The sequence below is a fragment of the Filicampus tigris genome, chromosome 1 (assembly GCF_054856515.1).
Source record: "Filicampus tigris isolate MCC_2025a chromosome 1, RoL_Ftig_1.0, whole genome shotgun sequence".
Lineage (NCBI taxonomy): Eukaryota > Metazoa > Chordata > Actinopteri > Syngnathiformes > Syngnathidae > Filicampus > Filicampus tigris.
The window spans coordinates 36,443,127-36,463,022 of record NC_141217.1 but is presented as its reverse complement, the minus strand read 5'-3'; the positions used below and the strand labels follow the sequence as shown (position 1 = coordinate 36,463,022).

Sequence of the window (19,896 nt, the reverse complement as noted above, 5' to 3'; positions counted from 1 at the left end):
ATCATTTTTATGAATAAGGACGGAGGGATGATGACAGAAGGGTAACCAGGTCGCGCACGGAGGACGGACCGGCACAAAACGTTAAAGTGCCCATATTTATGTATGTATGTATGTATATATGTATGTATGCATTTATGTATGTATGAGTGAAGCGAACCAGAGAGAGTGTAATAATCATCATCATCATAATAATAATAATAATAATAATAATACATGTGTTGTTATTATAATTAGTAATAGTAGTAATGGGAGTAGTAGTCATTCTTTACATATCATAGTATCATTATCATCATCATCATCATCATCATCATCATCATCATCGTCAGTGTGGCTTCTCAAGATCCTCTGCAGCGCGCAGCAGCAGGAGCAGGAGCAGCAGCATCTCTCTGCGGAGAGAGGGGAACCTCTCCCACCATGAGCGAGAGGATCTTGGGGCCATCCGCCGCAGCCAGTCTGTGTGAGCTGATGAGGAGGAGGATGGTGGTGCAGGCCATCTGTTTCGTTTTCTTCTTCTTCTTCATCATCATGGAGGTGGACACACCGCAGAGGAGCGCCGCCACCATGCTGCTGAGATGAATCATCTTCATCATCGCCAGTGAGTGTTTCTCCTGCACACACGCGCGCACGCGCGCACACGCACGCACACCAGATGCAATCCAACGCACGCACACACTTGTGTATCACATTATGTGTGTATACATTTGCATATTTTTCGGATTCAACTGCAACGAGTCGGAATCCTTAATGACATCCCATTCCAATCAATCAGCTGTTATTATTATTATTATTATTATTATTATTATTATTATTATTATTATTATTATTATTATATGACATACCTGTGTATGTGGCCTCAGATGGTTGCCAGCTGGCTGGCATCACACAGACAACTGCAGTCAGTGTGCGCATTGTACCGTCAAAAGTATTAGGACACTCGAGTCATCAGTCAGACTCCATCAGGTTGCCATCTTGCCATTCGTTGCCCGACTAACTCTCAGGGTTAGCATTTTAGCAATTTTCTTCAGAAATAGTGCCTCAGTAAAGGGCTAGATATGAAAGCATAACCAATCTGGCTTTGCACGTTTCTTTCACAGATTGCTATATTGAGTTACACTATGTTAGCATACCAATGTTAGCATGATAGCATTGTAGCAATTTTCCTTCGAAATTGTTACTTACAGTATATAGCCCTGTAGCACTTTCGCAACAGCTGCAGTTGTAACAAAGCACTTTACAGAACTAGTGAGATAAAACATTCACAATAATACAAATATAACAAATCAACAAAAAATATGTTCTCTATTCCTTCATACACGCTTCATTGTTTGAAGCCTTTATAGATGAAAGTGGAGTGATTCAAAGTCTCCTTTCACCAGATGATTAGAGATGTCATGATCACAGCATGCAAGACTCTCACGTCTGCTACAGGCTAAGTTTGAAAGTAAACAAGCAACTGTAGCGTCTGTTGGTGAGTAAACAACACACACCCAGAAAGATTGGTGCAATTTTCCAGATACATACAATTTCTGGACAAGATCTCAAACACTTACCAATCTGGCTTAGTACTTTTAGTGCTGTTTAGTGCATGTTCACTGTTAAATGCCACTGAAATTATTTGATTAAAAAAAAGTTTCAAAATAAGTGTTCACAACCTGTTCAAGAGAAAAAAATGTAACCAAATTCGCTTGAATTAAATTCAGTATTTATACATCATCGCCAAGTGATGTGCACTGCAGCCACATGGCTACAAACAGTGGAGCTAATTCACAAAAGCACAGGCACTTGCATTTTGTCTTGAAAAACTGTTTTTAAATAAAACAGTTTTTAAATAACTATTTTTTTTAAACTTTCACTTACAAGACATTATGCAGTAATTTTCCTGTATTAAAGCGCAATCTTAATTTTTTAGACTGTACATAATGTTGCAGTGGCTCACAATAATATTACCTTTTTTAGGAAGGAAACAAAATTCTCTGGCACACTGGGCACTCTTGTTGTATTTTAACATTGGTAATGATGATATTTGTAGAGCTTATAGAATTTTGTTTCCGATTGCCAAAACAATTTTAGTTCGAGCGACAGGGGTTTTGATGTTTTCTACCTCCAACACACCTTCAAATGATCATCTCATCAGCAAACTTTGCAGAAGCCTGATAAGGATCCCGATCATTTGAATCAGGTGTGTTGGGGGAGGAAACATCTAAAACAGGCTTGATAGGAGCTTAAGAGGTCCGGACTTGGGCACCCCTGTTCTAGCGCCACCTGTCAGTGTGTTTTCACGTGGTCTGATAGTGTGGAAGGGCGTATTTACGTCAGCATGTATCATATCAATCACAGGTTCGCGCTCGTCCGCAATGCGCGTGCGCGACGCTCACTCTATAGCCTCGCGAGCGCGCGCGTCCTCGTGTGCTTCCCAGCTGGCATTCTGTCTGGAGTCAGCACCTCCTCCTCGTTCTCTGCCTCCTCTTCATCAGCGCGCTGGAGGAGGAGGAAGAGGAACGTTTTTTTTTTTTTTTCCAGCACTGCAGCGGCGGCGCAGAGGAATGATGGTGATGATGAGGATGATGAGTGAGGAAGCGAAGCAGACTTGAAGACCAACGGGAAAGGACGCAGCAGCATCAGCCGTGGCATGTGAGCATCATCAATAATCCTCTTCATCCGCGTCTTTGTGGTCAAAGCCGTGACACTTCTTGCGTCCTTCCTCGTCGTGACCGCGCACCACACGGATGCGCTGCTGTGTGCGTGCGCGCCCGCGCATTCACTGCCGTGTCGTGTGTACTAGAGCATGCGACATTTTGCAGTTGCTGCACGACGGTGTGCGTGCGTGTGCGCGCGTGTCGAAGGCGTAAATGAGGCTGCGTGAAAAGCGATGTATCCACCTACACGCGCGTGCACGTCGACAACACGCTGTCCGCGGAGATAAGATCGCCAGTATAGAACAGCCAGGGGGGAAAAAAAAGCCGACATCACTCACTTCTCCGATTGGTCACGAGTATGTACACAGGAAGTAGGTTTGCCTTAGGGACTACTAATCGTGAGCTACAATATGGCAAAATGGTAACTCAGGTTGCCCAAATACGGCTGAGGTTGAGTGGGGGAGATGACAGTTTTCGCCAGAGAGGTGAGTCTCTTCACCGCACGCTGCACTGTCCATTCGATTCTTTGTCCTCTCTGACGGGGCATATTTGTTGTATTTCCGATCAATGAAGTGCCTTTTTAGCGGTAAGGGGTTACTCAACCAGGGGTGGAGCACCGTGGTGGCTATCCCACGGTCACTCTCAAACCACCCCCACATAGAGTGGAAGGCTTGTTGTTTTTATACCCGTGACTTTCCTGCCATTTGTACATGGATGTAGTTTCCTTAGATCCCTTGATACACTGCCGCAATTACTGTAACATTACAGTAAGTTAGCATGGCTGAGAAGACATTATTTATCATACTATCCACAGTCACGGTTTCATTAAATAAGCACACATATTTTAATCTTGCCCAACACTTTCATAATACAAATTGAAACAAACCTCAGTAAAAATCCACATTTAGAATTGTGAAAAAATGAGACATGTTTGTGTCAGTGTGTTTTTAGATAAGATATGCACAAATGAGACGTCGATTACAGAATGCGAAATGGCTGTCTATGACAATTGAAGACTCTGATTGGCTGTTAGCTAGCAAATGAGTGCATGAGGTAGAAAGAAGTAGACTATCTATGCGAGGTAGTACACAAAAGCAGAGCAACGGCAAAGAAAATAGCACACTGGTTTCTTCCAACATTCCAGAAACATTCACGGTAGGTTATTTGAACACTCTGAATTCATCCAATTTAGTATGATTGCGAGTGTGAATATTTGTTTGTCTGTGTGTGCTCTGCGATTTGCTGGCAACCAATTTGGGGTTTACCTCACACTTCCCGATGACATCTGGGATAGGCTCCAGCACCCCTGCGACCCTCGTGAGGAAAAGCGGTTTGGATTATGGAAGTTGAAGCAATTTCTTCCAAAAACAGCTGCTTTGCTTCTTCGCTTTAAACCAAGGATGTCCAAACTTATCTTCCAAGGGCCACCTTGACATCTCAATTTTTTTAACACAGTAAACCAATCCATCAGTGTAGGTGAAGATGTGTAAAGATATCATGTTTACTTTTGTATGTACTTGTTATTTGTCAATTGAATTTTGGGACCTGTCAACATTGTGACAGCTTAGCCTTTGAAACATCAAATGCTCCTTTGAAAGGCTGATGTGGAACTACACGTGGAACAGTGGGTAGCACCCCAGACTTTGGATGCAGAGGGTTTGGGATCAATTCCTGTGCCGGGACCAAATTTTATAGCCACTGTTAAAAATGGGAACACTGCTTGGAAGCTAAACTCATCTTTTAAGCCTCACTTTGAAACTCGGACCTGAGGTTACACATTTTTACATTAGATTTTTTTACTCAATTTTATAACAACTGTTAAAATTTAGGACCCTGCCTCGAAGCCAAACTCTCAGTTGAATCACTGACTGCTTCAAAAGCAGAGGTCACACATCCAGAAAGCTGAATTTTTCAACTGAATTTTGGGACAGCTGTCAAAAATTGTGACCGCTTGGATTAAGCGCCTTTGAAACCTTCAACACTCATTTGAAAGCCTGACTGATGAGGAAATGAACACGGCTCAGTTGGTAACACCCCTGACTTTCGAAACAGGGGTTTTAGGATCAATTCCTATTCTGGGACAATCTCAAGAATGGAGTTTCTTAATCAATTTTAGAGACAATGTTCGAAATGGGCACACTGCTAAGAAGCTAAACTCACCTTTCAAACCCTCCTTTGAATCCCTAACTTCTTTCAAACCACAGGTCACACATCCTGACAGCTAAATTTTTCAACAGATTTTTGGGACAGCTGTCAAAAATTGTGACTGCTTGGAGATTAATCACCTTTGACACTTTAAACCCCCCCTTTGAAAGCATGACCGATTAGAAACTGTAGGTGATTATGTGGCTCGTGATCAATTCCTGTGCTGGGACAATCTCAGCAGTGGACCTTTCGACTCAATTTTATAGTCACTGCTAAAAAAAAAAGCTGGAAGGTATAATCACCTTTAAAACCCAACTTTGAAACTCTGATTGTTTTAAAGACTGAGGTCACACACTCTTACGTTTGAATTCTTCCCCATGTTTTTCACTACTATTAAAAATTAGGACCCTGCCCAGAAGCCAAACCCTCCTTTGAATCCCCGATTGCTTTAAAACCAGAGGTCACACATCAAACAAACAAATTAGAGATGAAAACAAACATCTTTTCTTTGGCGTTGCCACCCAGTGCAGACAAATGACACGGGCCGTGTCAAATGTTGATGCTTAGTCTATGCCGTGGGCCGCTAAAAAATGGATGGCTTTAATTTAAAACATGCAAAGTTTTTCCATCTCTGCCCCCTAAAAGAATCAGAATTGAGAGTCCTTTGGAACCTGAAATGAAAAGAGGAACCAAATTCATTCAAATTCAAATGATTCCCTACCGTAATAGCTTGGCATAAAAGTTTGATCATCATTTCTAGCATTCACTATGTGCTGCCCCCCGCCCCACACACATCCCTGGAAAGCTAGAAAAAAAATCAGCGCCTAACATCAGTTTCATTAATTCACTTGAAATTTGGCGAAAACAAATCATACCAAGTAATAAACGGACACCGGGTCCTTGGTAGTATTTATTTGGAAACTGTTCCTGGTAGTGGCATGGCGTCTGACTTGTGAGGCTCGATAGTCGGACTCCCAGTTTATATTGCCACCAAAAGCAACACAACGCTATCCTGAAATCAAGTTCGATTGCAAATTAAGGATGCGAAAAAAAACGTCTTGTTACGCTGACATTGTATAGTACAGCGCCTGTTACCAGCGCTGGCGGCTATTGGCTAGAAGCTAGTCGCTAAGCGACCGCCCGATTTAGGCTGGAAAGAGACGTCGGACTACTTTTCAAAGGCAGTTTAGTTGAAAATGACGATGCGCACTTTGATGCTGACATCCTGACACAGTTACAGTTCCTATTGATCATTTTTTTAACAAACCGGGCTTATTCAAATGTGCTGTTTTAGCCTGCAAGAACCGCTACTGTGGTTCTGACATCACTTCATCTCATAGCTCACTCGAGAAGAAATACCATTAAAAATAAAAGACAATAGATTGTTCATTATCAAGTGAAATGTGTGATTTTCTCTTCTATCTGTATTATTAATGTTCTTTGACCAAGCCCCCCAAAAATGGTATTTTTTAAATTTTATCCAAATACTCAATTATTTGATAGAATTTCAATTTTTAGTAGGATATTCGAAGAGAAAAATATTCGATAGCTGCAGCTCTACTGTGATGTTGGCAATGATTGCCACCGTCCTCATCTTTTCATGTTCTTCACTTGTCTTTCATGGAACGGACGCGTGCCGCCAAGAAGGATCCGGAAGGAAAATCCCGGACATGACACCGGATGACCATCCGCCTGCAGCAACTGTGGGATGAGGCGCAGTCCTGGTGAACTCCGTACTGGGAAGAGCCCACATTTTTCTGGGTCGAGCTTCACAGCAGAGGAACATGCCAAGCGTTTCTCCATGTGAGGAGATGGAGGATTGAACAGACTCGTTATCCAGTGGTTCTCTGGCACCTGAAGGATTTTCCCATGTGGGAATTAGCTGGATAGTTGTCCTGTTTTTTGTTGTTGTTTTTTTTATGTTTGTTTTTGGGGGGGTTTTGTAAACTTGCTATGTGAATGAGACACTGATACAATGACATCTGATTTCGACAACGTGTTGAAAGATGGCCACTTCCTGCTGGTATTAACAGAGTGGATACAAGTGACTAATTGATTGGACCTCAGCTTGGAGTAAACTCCTTCAGTGCTTGATTTTGTCCTGTTTTTCCTCCATCATGGCTTCTGAGTATTCCTCCGTTGCGGATGTGAAGGCCACCGGAGAGTCCTGACTGAAGCAGAAATGCTCCACGAGTCCGCCAAGCCTTCCGATCAGCGCCAGAGAGTGCCGGATCCATCTTGATCTTCGCATCAGACCTTGAAGAAGAACCGGTCCTCTCCCCCCCACTTTCTGCCAGTGGGGGGGAGGGCGGGTCTTAGTTAGCTGCTAGTCAAGTAGTTTTTTGTTTTGTTTTATAGATGTTCTGAGGACTTCAAATCGGAAGTCACTTTTTTTTTTTTAGCTTCTCTTGCTAGTTGCTTCGTAGATTCTGTCTTTGACATCAAGTTGACTGCTAGCTATGGACGCTAATCAAGGCCCGGGCCAGGGCAGCCCGGAAAGTCCGAATCGTGCGGTGGAGTACCTCCTTGAACTCAACAACATCATCGAAAGCCAGCAGAAGCTTCTGGAAACGCAGAGGCGGCGCATTGACGAGCTGGAGGTCCAGCTAGACCGCCTCAGCCAAGAGAACAAGGACCTGCGTTTGGACCGCCAGCCTGCTGCCCCGCCTCCACCCGCACCTCCTCCGGAGCCTCGTCTTCCCCCTCCTCCCCCGCCGCCGCCTCCCACTCACTTCTCGTCTGTTCCCGCCAAGAACCACCACCACCACCACCACCACCACAGCAAGCCTCCCACGTCCATCCCGCTCAATGCCAGCCACAACCACCAGCACCACCACTACAACAGCACCTCGGCGGTCCACGTTACCGCCGCCACCTCGCAGGTCCCCACGCCGGCTCCTCCCCCGCCACCGCCTCCCATTCCCCCCCGGGAGCAGCCCCGGGGGCACAGCCGCCTGAGCCGGTCAGCGTCTACCAGCACCGGAACCAACACCAACTTTGTGGAGAAGGAGAAGGAGCGTCTGGAGCGCCTGCACAGGAGTAACGCCGCCAACAACCACCACGCCCACACGCTGCACCACCACAAAGCGTAAGTTACTGCTTGACTTTTCCAGAGATGCACACACCAAAGTTGCATGAGAAAACACACAAAGGAGTTCATAAATATTTTTTTCCACAACTTAAAACAGGTCCCAGGTTCCTTTATAGCATGATTATCTTTCCTCAACATACCCCTCTAGTTTTCCATCCATCCATTCTGTTTTTGTTTTTTGTTTTCCAAAAATGTCGCCGTTGAACTGGAGCCTATCCCAGCTGCCCTGGACTGGTTGCAAGCCAATCCCAGGGTAGACAAACATTCATTCGCAGTCACATTCACACCCAATTTAGAGTCTACATTAAACTTAAGCTACATCAGGAGACTTTGAGGAGATTTGGAAAAGACCCTTGGAAAACTATCATCCCACATCTGCTGACATTTAAAGATGTTTAAACTTATTCAGTTTTTAGTCACAGCCTGATCTCAGACTGAGATTTTACAAAGACTGTTAATTTTTGGAATTTTCACTATTTACAAAACTATAACGAGATTCTTGAGGTACTTATTTTCTACAATGCAAGGTTTTCCCATCATGCTCTTGGTAGAGTTACCTGTTTCCGGCTCATCTCTTGGTTGTTGGTTGTGTTACATGACCGCAAAAACTGAGAGACTCGTGATATTATCAAAGATGTTTGATATTGCCGGAAGGCCAAGACTACATGTTTCCACTCTCGCTGAAATTATCCTGTTTTGAAGGGGCAATCCTGTTTCAAGCAGAAGGCATTGCTCGCCGCACCCCCTTCTACTGTTAGGCTCATGCAGAGGACGGTTACCATGACAGCTGGGGCGGAGCTACTTGTTAAGCCCCAGGTTTTAAACAAAACAGCGCAAACTTCGAAGCGGACACAAGCCCCCCAAAAGACAGTTAAAAAAAGCATGGATTGCATTTTCACAGGCGGATGAACCACTTCCCCATCAAGCTGTCGAATTTTACCTGCAACAAGTGGACCGATTTTCCCGTTATTTCGAGTTGCGTTGAAATTAGCCTGTGTTGAGGAGGCGGTCCCATTCCATGTAAATGAGCCAGCCTTGATTTACTTGTTTGTTTATTTTCACATTTGACGTGTGAGCCGACACTCCAGAGATCCAAGTATTTGTAAACGAGACATTCAAAAGTGTATTTTGCTTCATAGGTCTTATTGTTATATAATACCACCTTACAATTTGTATTTCCTGGTCAAATTGCAATATTTGTTCAACCGTTACTTGACTTTAGAGGTTGACTCGTGCTACTTTGGACTGTGATGGCAACATTGCAACTTCTCTTTTGCAGGTGCTATGCTAACATGCTAAATCTGAGCAGAATGCATCCTTTGACGTCGATGGTGTTTAGGCTTAGTGTGTTGATGTCAATCACGGCACGAGTACCTCTCGTTCTTGCGCCATGCGGACATTGTTGATTATTCTTGTTTTGCATGTGGAAATGGGACAGAGTGAAAGACCAGTTACTGTTTCCCAACCTTTTTTGAGCCAAGGTAAATACAATGTTTTGGATTAGACAAAACTCACTGCACCTCACCAGTCTATGTCACCAAAAAGTGTGAAAAGTGGGCCTCTTTAGTTGAACACAATGTTATTTTTACGATGTATGAAAACAAGTTAATTCACAGGTTAATTATTCCTTCTGCTAGCAAGTGGAAAAGAATTGTTCCGCCTATCACAATATGCCACTGGCATAGACAGATGAACAAAAAACATTATTTGGAGAAAAAAAAAAAATGACAGTAATTGACACACCCCTGAATTTGTTTATAACTGACCCCAAACGTTTGTTACCCTTTAAAATAAACAAGATTACAGATGATTGAACTTCAGAAAAAAAATCCTTGCACATGGGGTGAACTGTAATTTCTACTAACAACCAAGGTTAAAACCTAGCCCTTCCTCCGACAGGGTTGTCTCAGTTGAGATTTATCACTTCAAAGTATACACTTTTTTGACGCCAGTCACTGTACTGTTTTCGTAGTTAGATAAAGCTTTATCTAGCTTGGAATGTTTGAGAAAGAGTACAAAACAATGCCAATTGTTAACTGAGTACGAGGAGCTTACTGAAATACTTTTTGAACCAATTAAGGTACATTGGATCATTTGCCGCGGCACACCTGGTGCTCGCTCACTCCACGCTAACGTGCTGCGACTGAGTGGTTAGGAATCACTGAACTACATGAGCGTTTGCTGACTGTCGGGAAAACTCGGACACGATGCCACATATGCGAGCGAAGTCGTCGACTGTCGTCGGCCGCAGTCGTCACCACGAGCTTAGTTGCCTGGCAACGCGATCTTTCAGAGCACCCATCAGGAAGTAAACGTTGTCCCGTGCGAATCGCCGGCGTCTCCTTTCCCATAGCGTCTGACAATAAGCGCTGGTCACAGTGGCTGCTGTTGCTATGCAACTGCGGACAGCCCGCTGGAAGGTGCGCGCTCACCAACGTACGCTAAGCGTGCACGACGCTCGCTAATGCTGACAAGCGTGGCAGGCTTCTCCCAGGCGGCTGAAATATGGCCGTGACTCATTCAGTTGACTTATTTGTCATCCTCCTCTGTGGCTCCCACGAAGACAGCTCTTGTTTCCGATCTTTATTTTGGAAGCGGGTTGGGGGGGGGGGGGGGGTACGCTGTAAATTACATTTGGTTGGCGATTTGGATTGCTGACACAAGTACTGCCCAGTGTGACCTATATCGATCTTGTCAGTTATGTATGTACAATATACACGTCTGCGCACAATAGCCAAACTAGTCAACTAAATTCAGTGCTGCGACGTGTTCTGATGTATTGTACATTCAAAAGTAGCCTCTTATCGTAGGGCACTTTACAACCTGTTCTACTTTGTAAAAATAGGAGGCAAAATCTTATTACTTAAATTTTTTGTCACAATGTTGTTAAATGCAAAACTGGCATGTTAAAACAATGGATTAAACAACAAACGCCCGCTCGCTAAATGCAATCATACAGTTAAAGGCAGACATGCTAATCAAAATTAGCACATATTTTACGGTAAAGTAGGTACGGTAAAGCCTTCAAATAACGCACAGGGAGCAGTCCAGGGTGTTGTATCTTCTTGTCTGAAAACTATTAACGAGGACACAAGAAACAACAGCACGCCTGCATTTGAATGTGAAGTTCTTTCCAGAATGCTAACCAAGAACGTTCACTGTATCTTGTAACCATGGCAACAGCTCACTATGAAAAAGAGGGCTGGGCAGCCAGAGTCATCTTTGTCTTTTGAGTGGGCGTCAAATCCATCCATCCATCCATCCATCCATCCATCCATCCATCCATCCATTATCTATACCGCTTATCCCTGGTTTGTAATGATTCTCGGAAGACTAAACAAAACGTTTCCGCCTTTTCCGCAACTATGACAGCCGACACACATACTAGGCATGACCAATGACAAATAACGCTTTGTTAGCGGGGCTAGCCCACCGATATGTCGGCCCGCAATGCATGTTGTAGGGCTGCACGATATTGGGAAAACATGCAATATGCGATATGGATGTTGACTATAGCTATATCCATATTGTTGCGATATTTAACATACCTAAAGAAATGACATTTTTTGTAGCTAATGAATGTTCATTTTTTTCATGCAGCAAAATAATCAAGCTCAATTTTTTCTTAGCCAATTACTCTTAATACCCCTAAATAATGTCCAACTATTGGGTGGCAATAGTGTGTGAAGGAGACAGAGGGGGGGGGGGGGTTGTTATGAATGGGGGTTTCGCAAATCCGCTGTTTTTTTTTCTTTTTTCTTCATCAATATTGAATGACTTCTTAGCCTTAGCGAAGCGGTTAGCCACCAAGTATGACGCTCTCAAGGCACATATTTCAAGTACGCCTTCTGGTATTGTCTGTGAAATGTATCCTTCTTTTTTTTCTTGGGCATAGGCTTTTGTGTTGAATTCTCACTGGGCCTTTTCCCCATTGCAAGGAAACTTTCCAAATACATCTGTTTATTTTTACTCATTTGCTAGCTTGTGCATTTAATATTAGCATTACGCGATGGAGACAACTTGACATGAGTTAAGAGTCAGTCATAAATGGATGTAACGGAGAGAATGTAGTCACTTTTCAAAATATATATATTTTTTTAACCTCGGATAATAAATAAACCAGAAGTACTGTATGTTTTCTGTCATCTGTGCGACCCGGTCCAAAGTGGCCTGCGGCCTGGTACCGGTCCGTGACCCAGTAGTTGGGGACCCTTGGCGTAGACCATTATCACGATATTGATATTTTTTTCAATATATTGTGCAGCCCTACATTGTCGGTAATCTGAAAGGCTCGAAGCACTCTATAGCGCAACTAGACCTTCAAAACAGATGCTCACAACAAACACAGATCCTACAAGGTTTATCTCCACCTACCTTGCTTGGTCTGAATGTCAGTGTTGACAGTGAGGCTGGCCTGTCCCCCACCTGTCGGTTGGTAATTGCACATGAGAGACTCATGACTGTATGCAATTTAATTTCTGACTCACGCCACACACGAGCTACACTTCACAACCAGCAGCTGTTTGGCGGATAGAAAAGAGGCTTTTTCCTGTATTGCCATTGCCAGTTGACGTTTACTGAAACTAAACATAAAAGAAGAGAATTACACTCTGTGTTGAAAACAAGCACATAAATGGGCCTGAAAGTCCACTAGCGCAAATGCTAACACATCATGGGAAACCCCATAGAAGGGCTAACAAGTAGCATCGGTGTTGTGGTGTTATCCCTCCAAGCAACCAATATTTGAGCGCAAATGGTATAGTAACACATGTAGACAGACAATACAACAATAATCACAGTCATATATTCTTAATCCTCTACAAAGAATGAGTACGGTAATATTAGTGTGGATTACTGAGGGGTTGACACCATCTCAGTCATAGAAAAAAATATTATAAAAAATGAGACACAACTATTTGTATACAGATACTAAAAAGTCAAATTACCGTAATATGCCCTTTTAAGGCAACAAGTTCACATTTTTTAAGCCTTGGTGGAGTTCTGCGTTCTCTCTCTTTCCGTGCTCTTTTTTGCAACTTCATTCCAAATACAACACAAGCATACATCTCGCCATACCCCACCTCCACACACACGCACACAGTGTGTCTTTATTAGGCGGCATTCAAATGAGACACAAAGGCGGCTGGTGCTGATGGGAGGGGGTTGTCATGGAAACAGTTCAGGAGGCTCATGCAGATCAGCGTGAGCGTGAACATGGCCGCCAGCCTGCCAGCTAGCTCTTCTTCTTGGCAAGCGAGCATTTCTGTGCCTACAAAAGGGAAACTTCCTAGTGGCCATCTGTGGTACTGCAGCCAATGTTATCGCCCACAAAAACACACACACGGGTGTCTATTAGCAGGCGAGTCTCTTTATGGATCAAATTTTCCAAGTCAGTGGTTCTCCAACTATGGGCATCCACAAGCCTTAAATTGTGGGTCTTCAAAATAATTGGGTTGTTATGGATAGTCACACCAACAAAACAAAAAAAATGTGAAATTACTCCTCTCAATATTTGGGGAATTTCAGAAAGAGCACAAAAACACAAATACAGTGGACCCACACAACTTGCGGGGGATCGGGACAAAGCCGCCCCGCCGCCCATATTAATGGTCCATTACCCATTAATAAATAATGAATAAAATATCAGTTGGTGGATTTTTCCTTCCAATGCAAGAAAAGCAATGTCAATTGATGGTGGTCTTATTATATCTGGAGTGCACTATCAAATTTTGCACGTGTCTTACCACAAAAAAAAAAAATCAAGGCATTTTCATCACAAGGCCCCACTCCAGGTGGGTTTATCAACAAATAGCTGAGGAAAGGTTCCACAGGAAAAAAAAAGTAGGTCAATAGTGAACTGTGAATATGGTTTGTGGGGGATTACTCTATTACGTTTCAGACCAAGATGCACGACCGGTGCAAGTGCCCACGTCACGTGCGGCCAACTATATCATCCACAAGACTTATGCTCAGCACAAAAATAGGGCCTCAAAGGTTTCTTCAAATTTGATGTGTTTCTTTTTTTTTCAAGCCAAATAACACTTTGTTGACTTGTCTGGAGAGTACAACCAACCTTAATATTTCCATCTTTAGTTGACACAAACTCAACACAATATTTCCAGATTGAAAAACTCAACGTCTCTACTTCCTTCATTGCTACGTACACGTGAAACATCAATATGTGGAAAACGTGACAACACAAGTAGTAAATTGATTGATTGATTGAAATGATGATTTGCCATGACGCATTATTTGATGCGTGCGGAGCAAGATTACTGCTTGAGTCTGGGAGGCACGTCTTGTCTCCTCACAAGAGTCTCACGTGATAACATTCACGGTGTCGTTTGAAACTTGTGTGTGTGTGTGTTTTTGTTTGCGTCTGTGCGACTTGTGTTTGTGTGTGCGCGCGCTGCTGTGGAAACTAGGCCAGCCAATATGAATAGCGATGTGATGAATTACCTGTCCGAGGCGAGCCGCAATATGTCACCCTGGGGTCCTCGAGTGTGTGCAAGTGTGTGTGTGTGTGTGTGTTTGAGCGTGTTTGTGAATGTGTGTTGGGGTGTCCGTGTGTGTGTGTGTGTGTTGAGTGCGTGTGTTGGTGTTGTAGTTCTCAAGATCGGTGTTGGTCTCAAAACCAGTCTTGAGGCTACTTTTTAACGGTTTCTGTCTCGTCTCGCACTTAAAGGCATTTTTACTTGGTCTCGTCTCGGTCCCGGACAGTGCGGACTCAGGATTTTTTTATCAAGACCGGTCGTGACCAAGCCTGACATTTTTTCTGGCTCATGAGTCAGTTTTAAAGAGTATGATTGCATAATTGTAGAAGTTGAATTTGCTTCACTGGAGTATTTAAAAAACAACAGCAGAAGTTGCTTTTGTTTCAAACGTAATGAATAAAAAGATACCGGTCGTTTTGTTCTGGATGTTTCATGCTGTCTGTTTTTTTCTTTGATCTTTACAGTCTTGGTCTTGCCTCGGTCTCGATACTCTCGAGTTTCTATGATGTCTTGGTCTCGGTTGGTATGGTCTATGACTACAGCACTAGCGTATGTTTCTGTGTTTATGCGTATGTGTGTGTGTTTCTGTGCGGTGTGTTAATGTATATGGGGGTGTTCTGTGTTTGTGCGTGTGTGCGTGTGCACGTGTGTGAGAGAGAGAGAATGAGCGAGAGAGAGAGAGAGAGAGAGAGAGAGGTGAGTCTCTTCCCACGTATGGCGCCTGACATTATTGACGATGTTTTTTTGTGTTGTTCTTTGCTTTTGTGCGACTTTGGAGGCGTGAGCAGATTCAAGCAGCAGCATTGAGAGTCGACTGTAATGCACACGTAGGCCTTGTTACCGTGACAACATGTTTCTTGATTTTCCGCGGTTGCCCGTGACAACATGACTGGCCTCCTTTCTTCAACTGCAGTTCTCCTTTCTGATGTCAATCAGCCCGTCAGTGAACATCTTGGCCAGCTAATTTATAAAGTATACATATATATATATATAAATATATATATAATTAAACACAGGAAACCCCCCTTTCTTGTATGGATAGAATGAGGTTGCAGATCAAGTCAGGTAGCACTTGCCAACTAGTAACTTTTAACTTGCTTCTTAGAGTTAGGGCGCAGCAGAGGACAGCTCATGCTCTTGTGCGATTGTTTATGACAGGGAGCGAGCACGGTCTTGCTAATATGCGCCCGGGATGGAACATTGTAACGGGGTTCCAGCATGTCTAATAAACGTTTGAAGCCCGGCTCCTCGACAAAAGCATATGGACGCATAGATGTTGCTATGTATATGCCGATTGCTTCAGTAATTACGGATATCGTTGGCTCTGTCTGCTTTCACTTCTCCAGGTAGCGGGGATAAGTTGTTGGAGTTGAGCGGGTTTCTTTTTTCTACCCCCGGTAACTGTGTCGGGGTGATGTTAGCATGTTTGAAGTGTTACCTGCAACATACAGAACGGAGGTCCAACAACGCCGACACACTGTTTTTGTTCGCTCCACCGCTCGCAGCCTTGCAACTCCATCACCGCCATACGGAAGCCGAAATGTTCCCTGCTGATTATACTATATATATATATATATATATATATATATATATATATATATATATATATATATATATATATATATATATATATATATATATATATATATATATATATATATATATATATATATACAATGCACCAGTGTTTTTCAAACTCTGTGTCGCGACACATCAGTGTGAGATATTGTCAGGTGTGCCATGGGAAATTATCTCATTTGTGTGCCTGTGCGGTTTAGTGATTGGCAGCATAATCATGTAGTTACGACATTGTAGTACTCTTCCATACCAGTAAGTAGTAGCAGCAGCAGCAACAGGTAGCTAATAGTCTTTGTTTAGAGACAAGCGAATTAGTGACGCATGTTTATCCAAACAGGCCCATGTTTCACACTAAGTATCCAATGAAACATTATAAAATACTTTTTTCCTTGTTTATTTAATTCCTATTCAAGACATTATAATACAGTATAATGTCATTCTTCAATGCTAAAAAATGCTTATATAAACAATATAACACTTATATTGTGAAAATATATTTTTTTTCACAATTTCAGCTGGTGGTGTGCCGCGGGATTTTATTTTCAATGAAATAAATGTGCTTTGACTCAAAAAAGTTTGAAAAACACTGCAATACAATATACAAACGGCTGATTTGTATATATCTGTTATCTGTATCATTTGGGGGGCAGTGGGGGGGGGGTGATTGTCCATCCCTATTCATAACCAACCAACATGCCAGCTATTGATTATCTTAACACAGCCTACCTGTCTTTGTAGGTTTTATGGTGAGAAGATGAAGCTAGATCTTATGGTTTTTGCGTCTCTTATGTTTGAGTTTCAAACCTTGCCATCACGCTTCTTTTTCCTGATTTGATTAAAAACATACTACTTGAATCCAGATGTACAAATCTCCGGAGTGGCCTCTGCACTCTGCTTCATAGCATACTGCTGGGTTGCCAGCTTTGCGTGCACTACACCAAACATATTGTCAAACTGAAAACAAATGTCAAACTGTCGAGAAAACGGCGACTTCCATCTGTAAACAAGACTTGTCAAGTGATATAGTTCAAGTCAAGTGGAGCCTTCATGAAAACCAAGTCAAAATCAAGTGGTGTCTTCCCTAAGTTTTAACCAAGCAAGTCCCAAGCCCCAAAATTGATAACTTAGTCTGACAGTCCTCCACTTCTAGTAAACAATCTACTGTATGTATGTATGTATGTATGTATGTTTGTATGTGCATCATCCTCCTTCTCACTGTACACTGTACACGTACCTCTGTGATGCTCACGGCTAACTAGTACTAACAGACTGATTGTGTGCTAAGCATAAGCTGTCTGCTTTTCTCTCATACGCACAGCTAACCATGTTGTGCTACTAATCGCTAACATAGTCACACACAGCTAACGGTCAAGACCATGCACCGATGGCTACGCTTCTGCTATTGACTGTGCGCTAAGCTAATGTTGACGTAGGTGTGCTTTATGCTTTTAACATGACTAATGATTGCAATATCGCTGTGCTAAGCTCTGACCGTGCTAATGGTGTCTGTTTGTGTGCCTGTGTGTTGTCGTCGTTGTCGTCTACCTTTCTGTGTTTGTTCCTCTCTTGACTTTATTTTCCCTTCTTTTCTCTCCTCTGGCTCGCTCTCTCTTCCTTTCTCACTTCCTGTCTCTCTAGCGCCCCCGCCTCCTCTTGTCGTCCGTCCAGCATCACCACTCCTTCCTCCTCCGCCTCCTCCTCTTCCTCTCTCTACTCGTCCAGCCTCCCTCCTAACAGCCACGCCTCCTACCATCAGTACTGCTGCCCCGCGCGCCTCCGTCTGCCCAAGCCTCCCTGCGCCCTGCCCCCCGCCAACAAGCACCACGAGCAGGCAAGGTAAGGGTCACAGTCACCAGCCCTCCTCCCAATCCTCCCTCCCTCCGACAACCACTGCCTCATCCTTCAGGTGGCGCCCACCCCTTCCCCGTACAGATCAACTAATCTCACAGTCCTTGTGATTTGGTATTTTAGTCTACAAGGGTGGGCAAAGGGTGGCCTGCTCCATTCTTGAATATGGCCCATTGAGCAGCCCGTACTTAGAAAGAGTCAAGTCACGGCTAAATTAAAATGTACGTCTTCATTTTTATCGAGTTGGTATTTATTTATCTCTATTTATTGTGAATAATTTAAAGAACTTGTTTAAAATAATTTAATTGCAGTATAATTAAAGCCAAAAATATCAGTATTTTTTAGTTAGTTTGGATTCATTTATCTTGTTAAACTGTGTCAGTAAATGACTAACTATATTTAAAATTATACATTGTAATTAAAAAAAATTAAAACAATGCTATGATATATAATAATAATAATAATAATAATAATAATAATAATAATAATAATAATAATAATAATAATAATAATAATAATAATATGCCCTGCGACTGGCTGGCGACCAGTTCGGGGTGTAGTCTGCCTTCGCCCATTGACGGCTGGGATAGGCTCCAGCAACTCCCCGCGACCCTGTATAGGATAAGCGGTTTGGAAGATGACATGACATGACAATAATAATAATAATAATAAAAATAATAATAATATTAATAATAATAATAATAATAATAATGCCTCTCTCAATCTTCCTATTTGGGTCAAGAGAAAAAAAACCTAGTGGCCAGTGTAATTATCTGTGTTTTTCACACAATTTGCTAGCCAAAACAGCGGCACCTACATTGAATACGTTTGCCATCAATCTATTCTGGTAGCCATAAACACATGCTAAAAAAGCAAAAACTAACATCTCAGCTTGCGGCCACCCTCTGAGTGAAAGCTGATGACCGGATTAGATGGACTTTCGTGCTAAATTTAGTTTTAGCATTTAGCATGCTGTTGGCTGTATTGACCGCTCTCCAAAATTTTCCCATAATAGATAAAGGTGATTCTCAGAAAATATGATCCACGAGTGTGACATGAGAGCCCAAAAATAAACTTGGTCAAAACCATGTAAAAATGATACATGCTTTAAATCAAACCTTCCTGCGGTGTGCTATGAATAAATAGCGATAGTTCACTCAGCCCTTTGTTTGCAAGAAATTGTCAAATGTCGAGGTACTCCATTGTTTCGGAGGACTTGTTACCTGACCACCAGGCACTAAGCACTCAAGTAGAAAAACATTGGTAAATTAGTTATTTGTTCATTTGAACAACATCACTACCTTCCTACAAAGATATTCAGGTACAAATGATCCTTTATATGTGAGAAAATGACCTCAGAATGAACAATGGCTGTTATGTTACGTAGTGTTACATTAGGGTCACGTAAACACCACAACTTGTTCGCTTTGCCTGCTTACGAAATGCCTGCAGCTGCCCTGCACACCTTTTCAATCCTGCATACTCATGCTCAGGAACACGTCAAGAAGATAGTGCATGCAACTTGAGTGAAATAAACGTATCAATCTATTTTACTGAATGTGTGTTATCAATAAAACTGGACCCCACGCTCTACACATAGCGTAGTTGGTCGTTGTGGAATTAAAAAAAAAAAAAAGTATAAAGGGCTCTTAATTACATGGGCATGTTGGCATGTCACAAAAATGAAGTTTATGCAAATTTGATTTTTTTCTATATACCACTCAAAATACATTCACACACAAAGGACAGCACAAATCTCAATCAAGTTGCTCATTTTATTGCTGCAGTATGTTTGCAATCTTGTAAGAAGTGAAATCTTGGTGATTGATTATAAAGGGAAGCAAATTTTGACTGGAAGTGGGTCACAGCGTTTGAACATTCTTTCTGAGAATCACCCATAAATAAATCAACTTCATAATATGATATAAACAAACTTTAGTCTAATTCGAATCAGACTTGATTCTTATAAGATTTTGACTTTTTTCTCCCCTCGAATCGCTCCATGAACACGCCCCTGACCCACACTTGACATCCTTGTCTTCCTTCATGTGTCCTCACTGACATTTCTCTTTCTTTTCCTCCTTCTTGCTTGATTTCTTTCATG

At 42.5% G+C, this 19,896-nt stretch overlaps 1 protein-coding gene across 1 annotated transcript in view; it reads left to right on the top strand.

Moving 5' to 3' along the window:
* Positions 1-2,121: 2,121 nt before the first annotated feature.
* The window catches only part of LOC147153901 (IQ motif and SEC7 domain-containing protein 1-like), a 68,106-nt gene continuing 50,331 nt past the window's right edge, over positions 2,122-19,896 (top strand). Inside the window, exons 1-2 of the mRNA XM_086037534.1 lie at positions 2,122-2,631; positions 6,429-7,869. Coding sequence (XP_085893660.1) covers positions 7,241-7,869 — 629 coding nt within the window. The 5' untranslated portion in view covers positions 2,122-2,631; positions 6,429-7,240. The remainder of the gene's footprint in view (positions 2,632-6,428; positions 7,870-19,896) is intronic.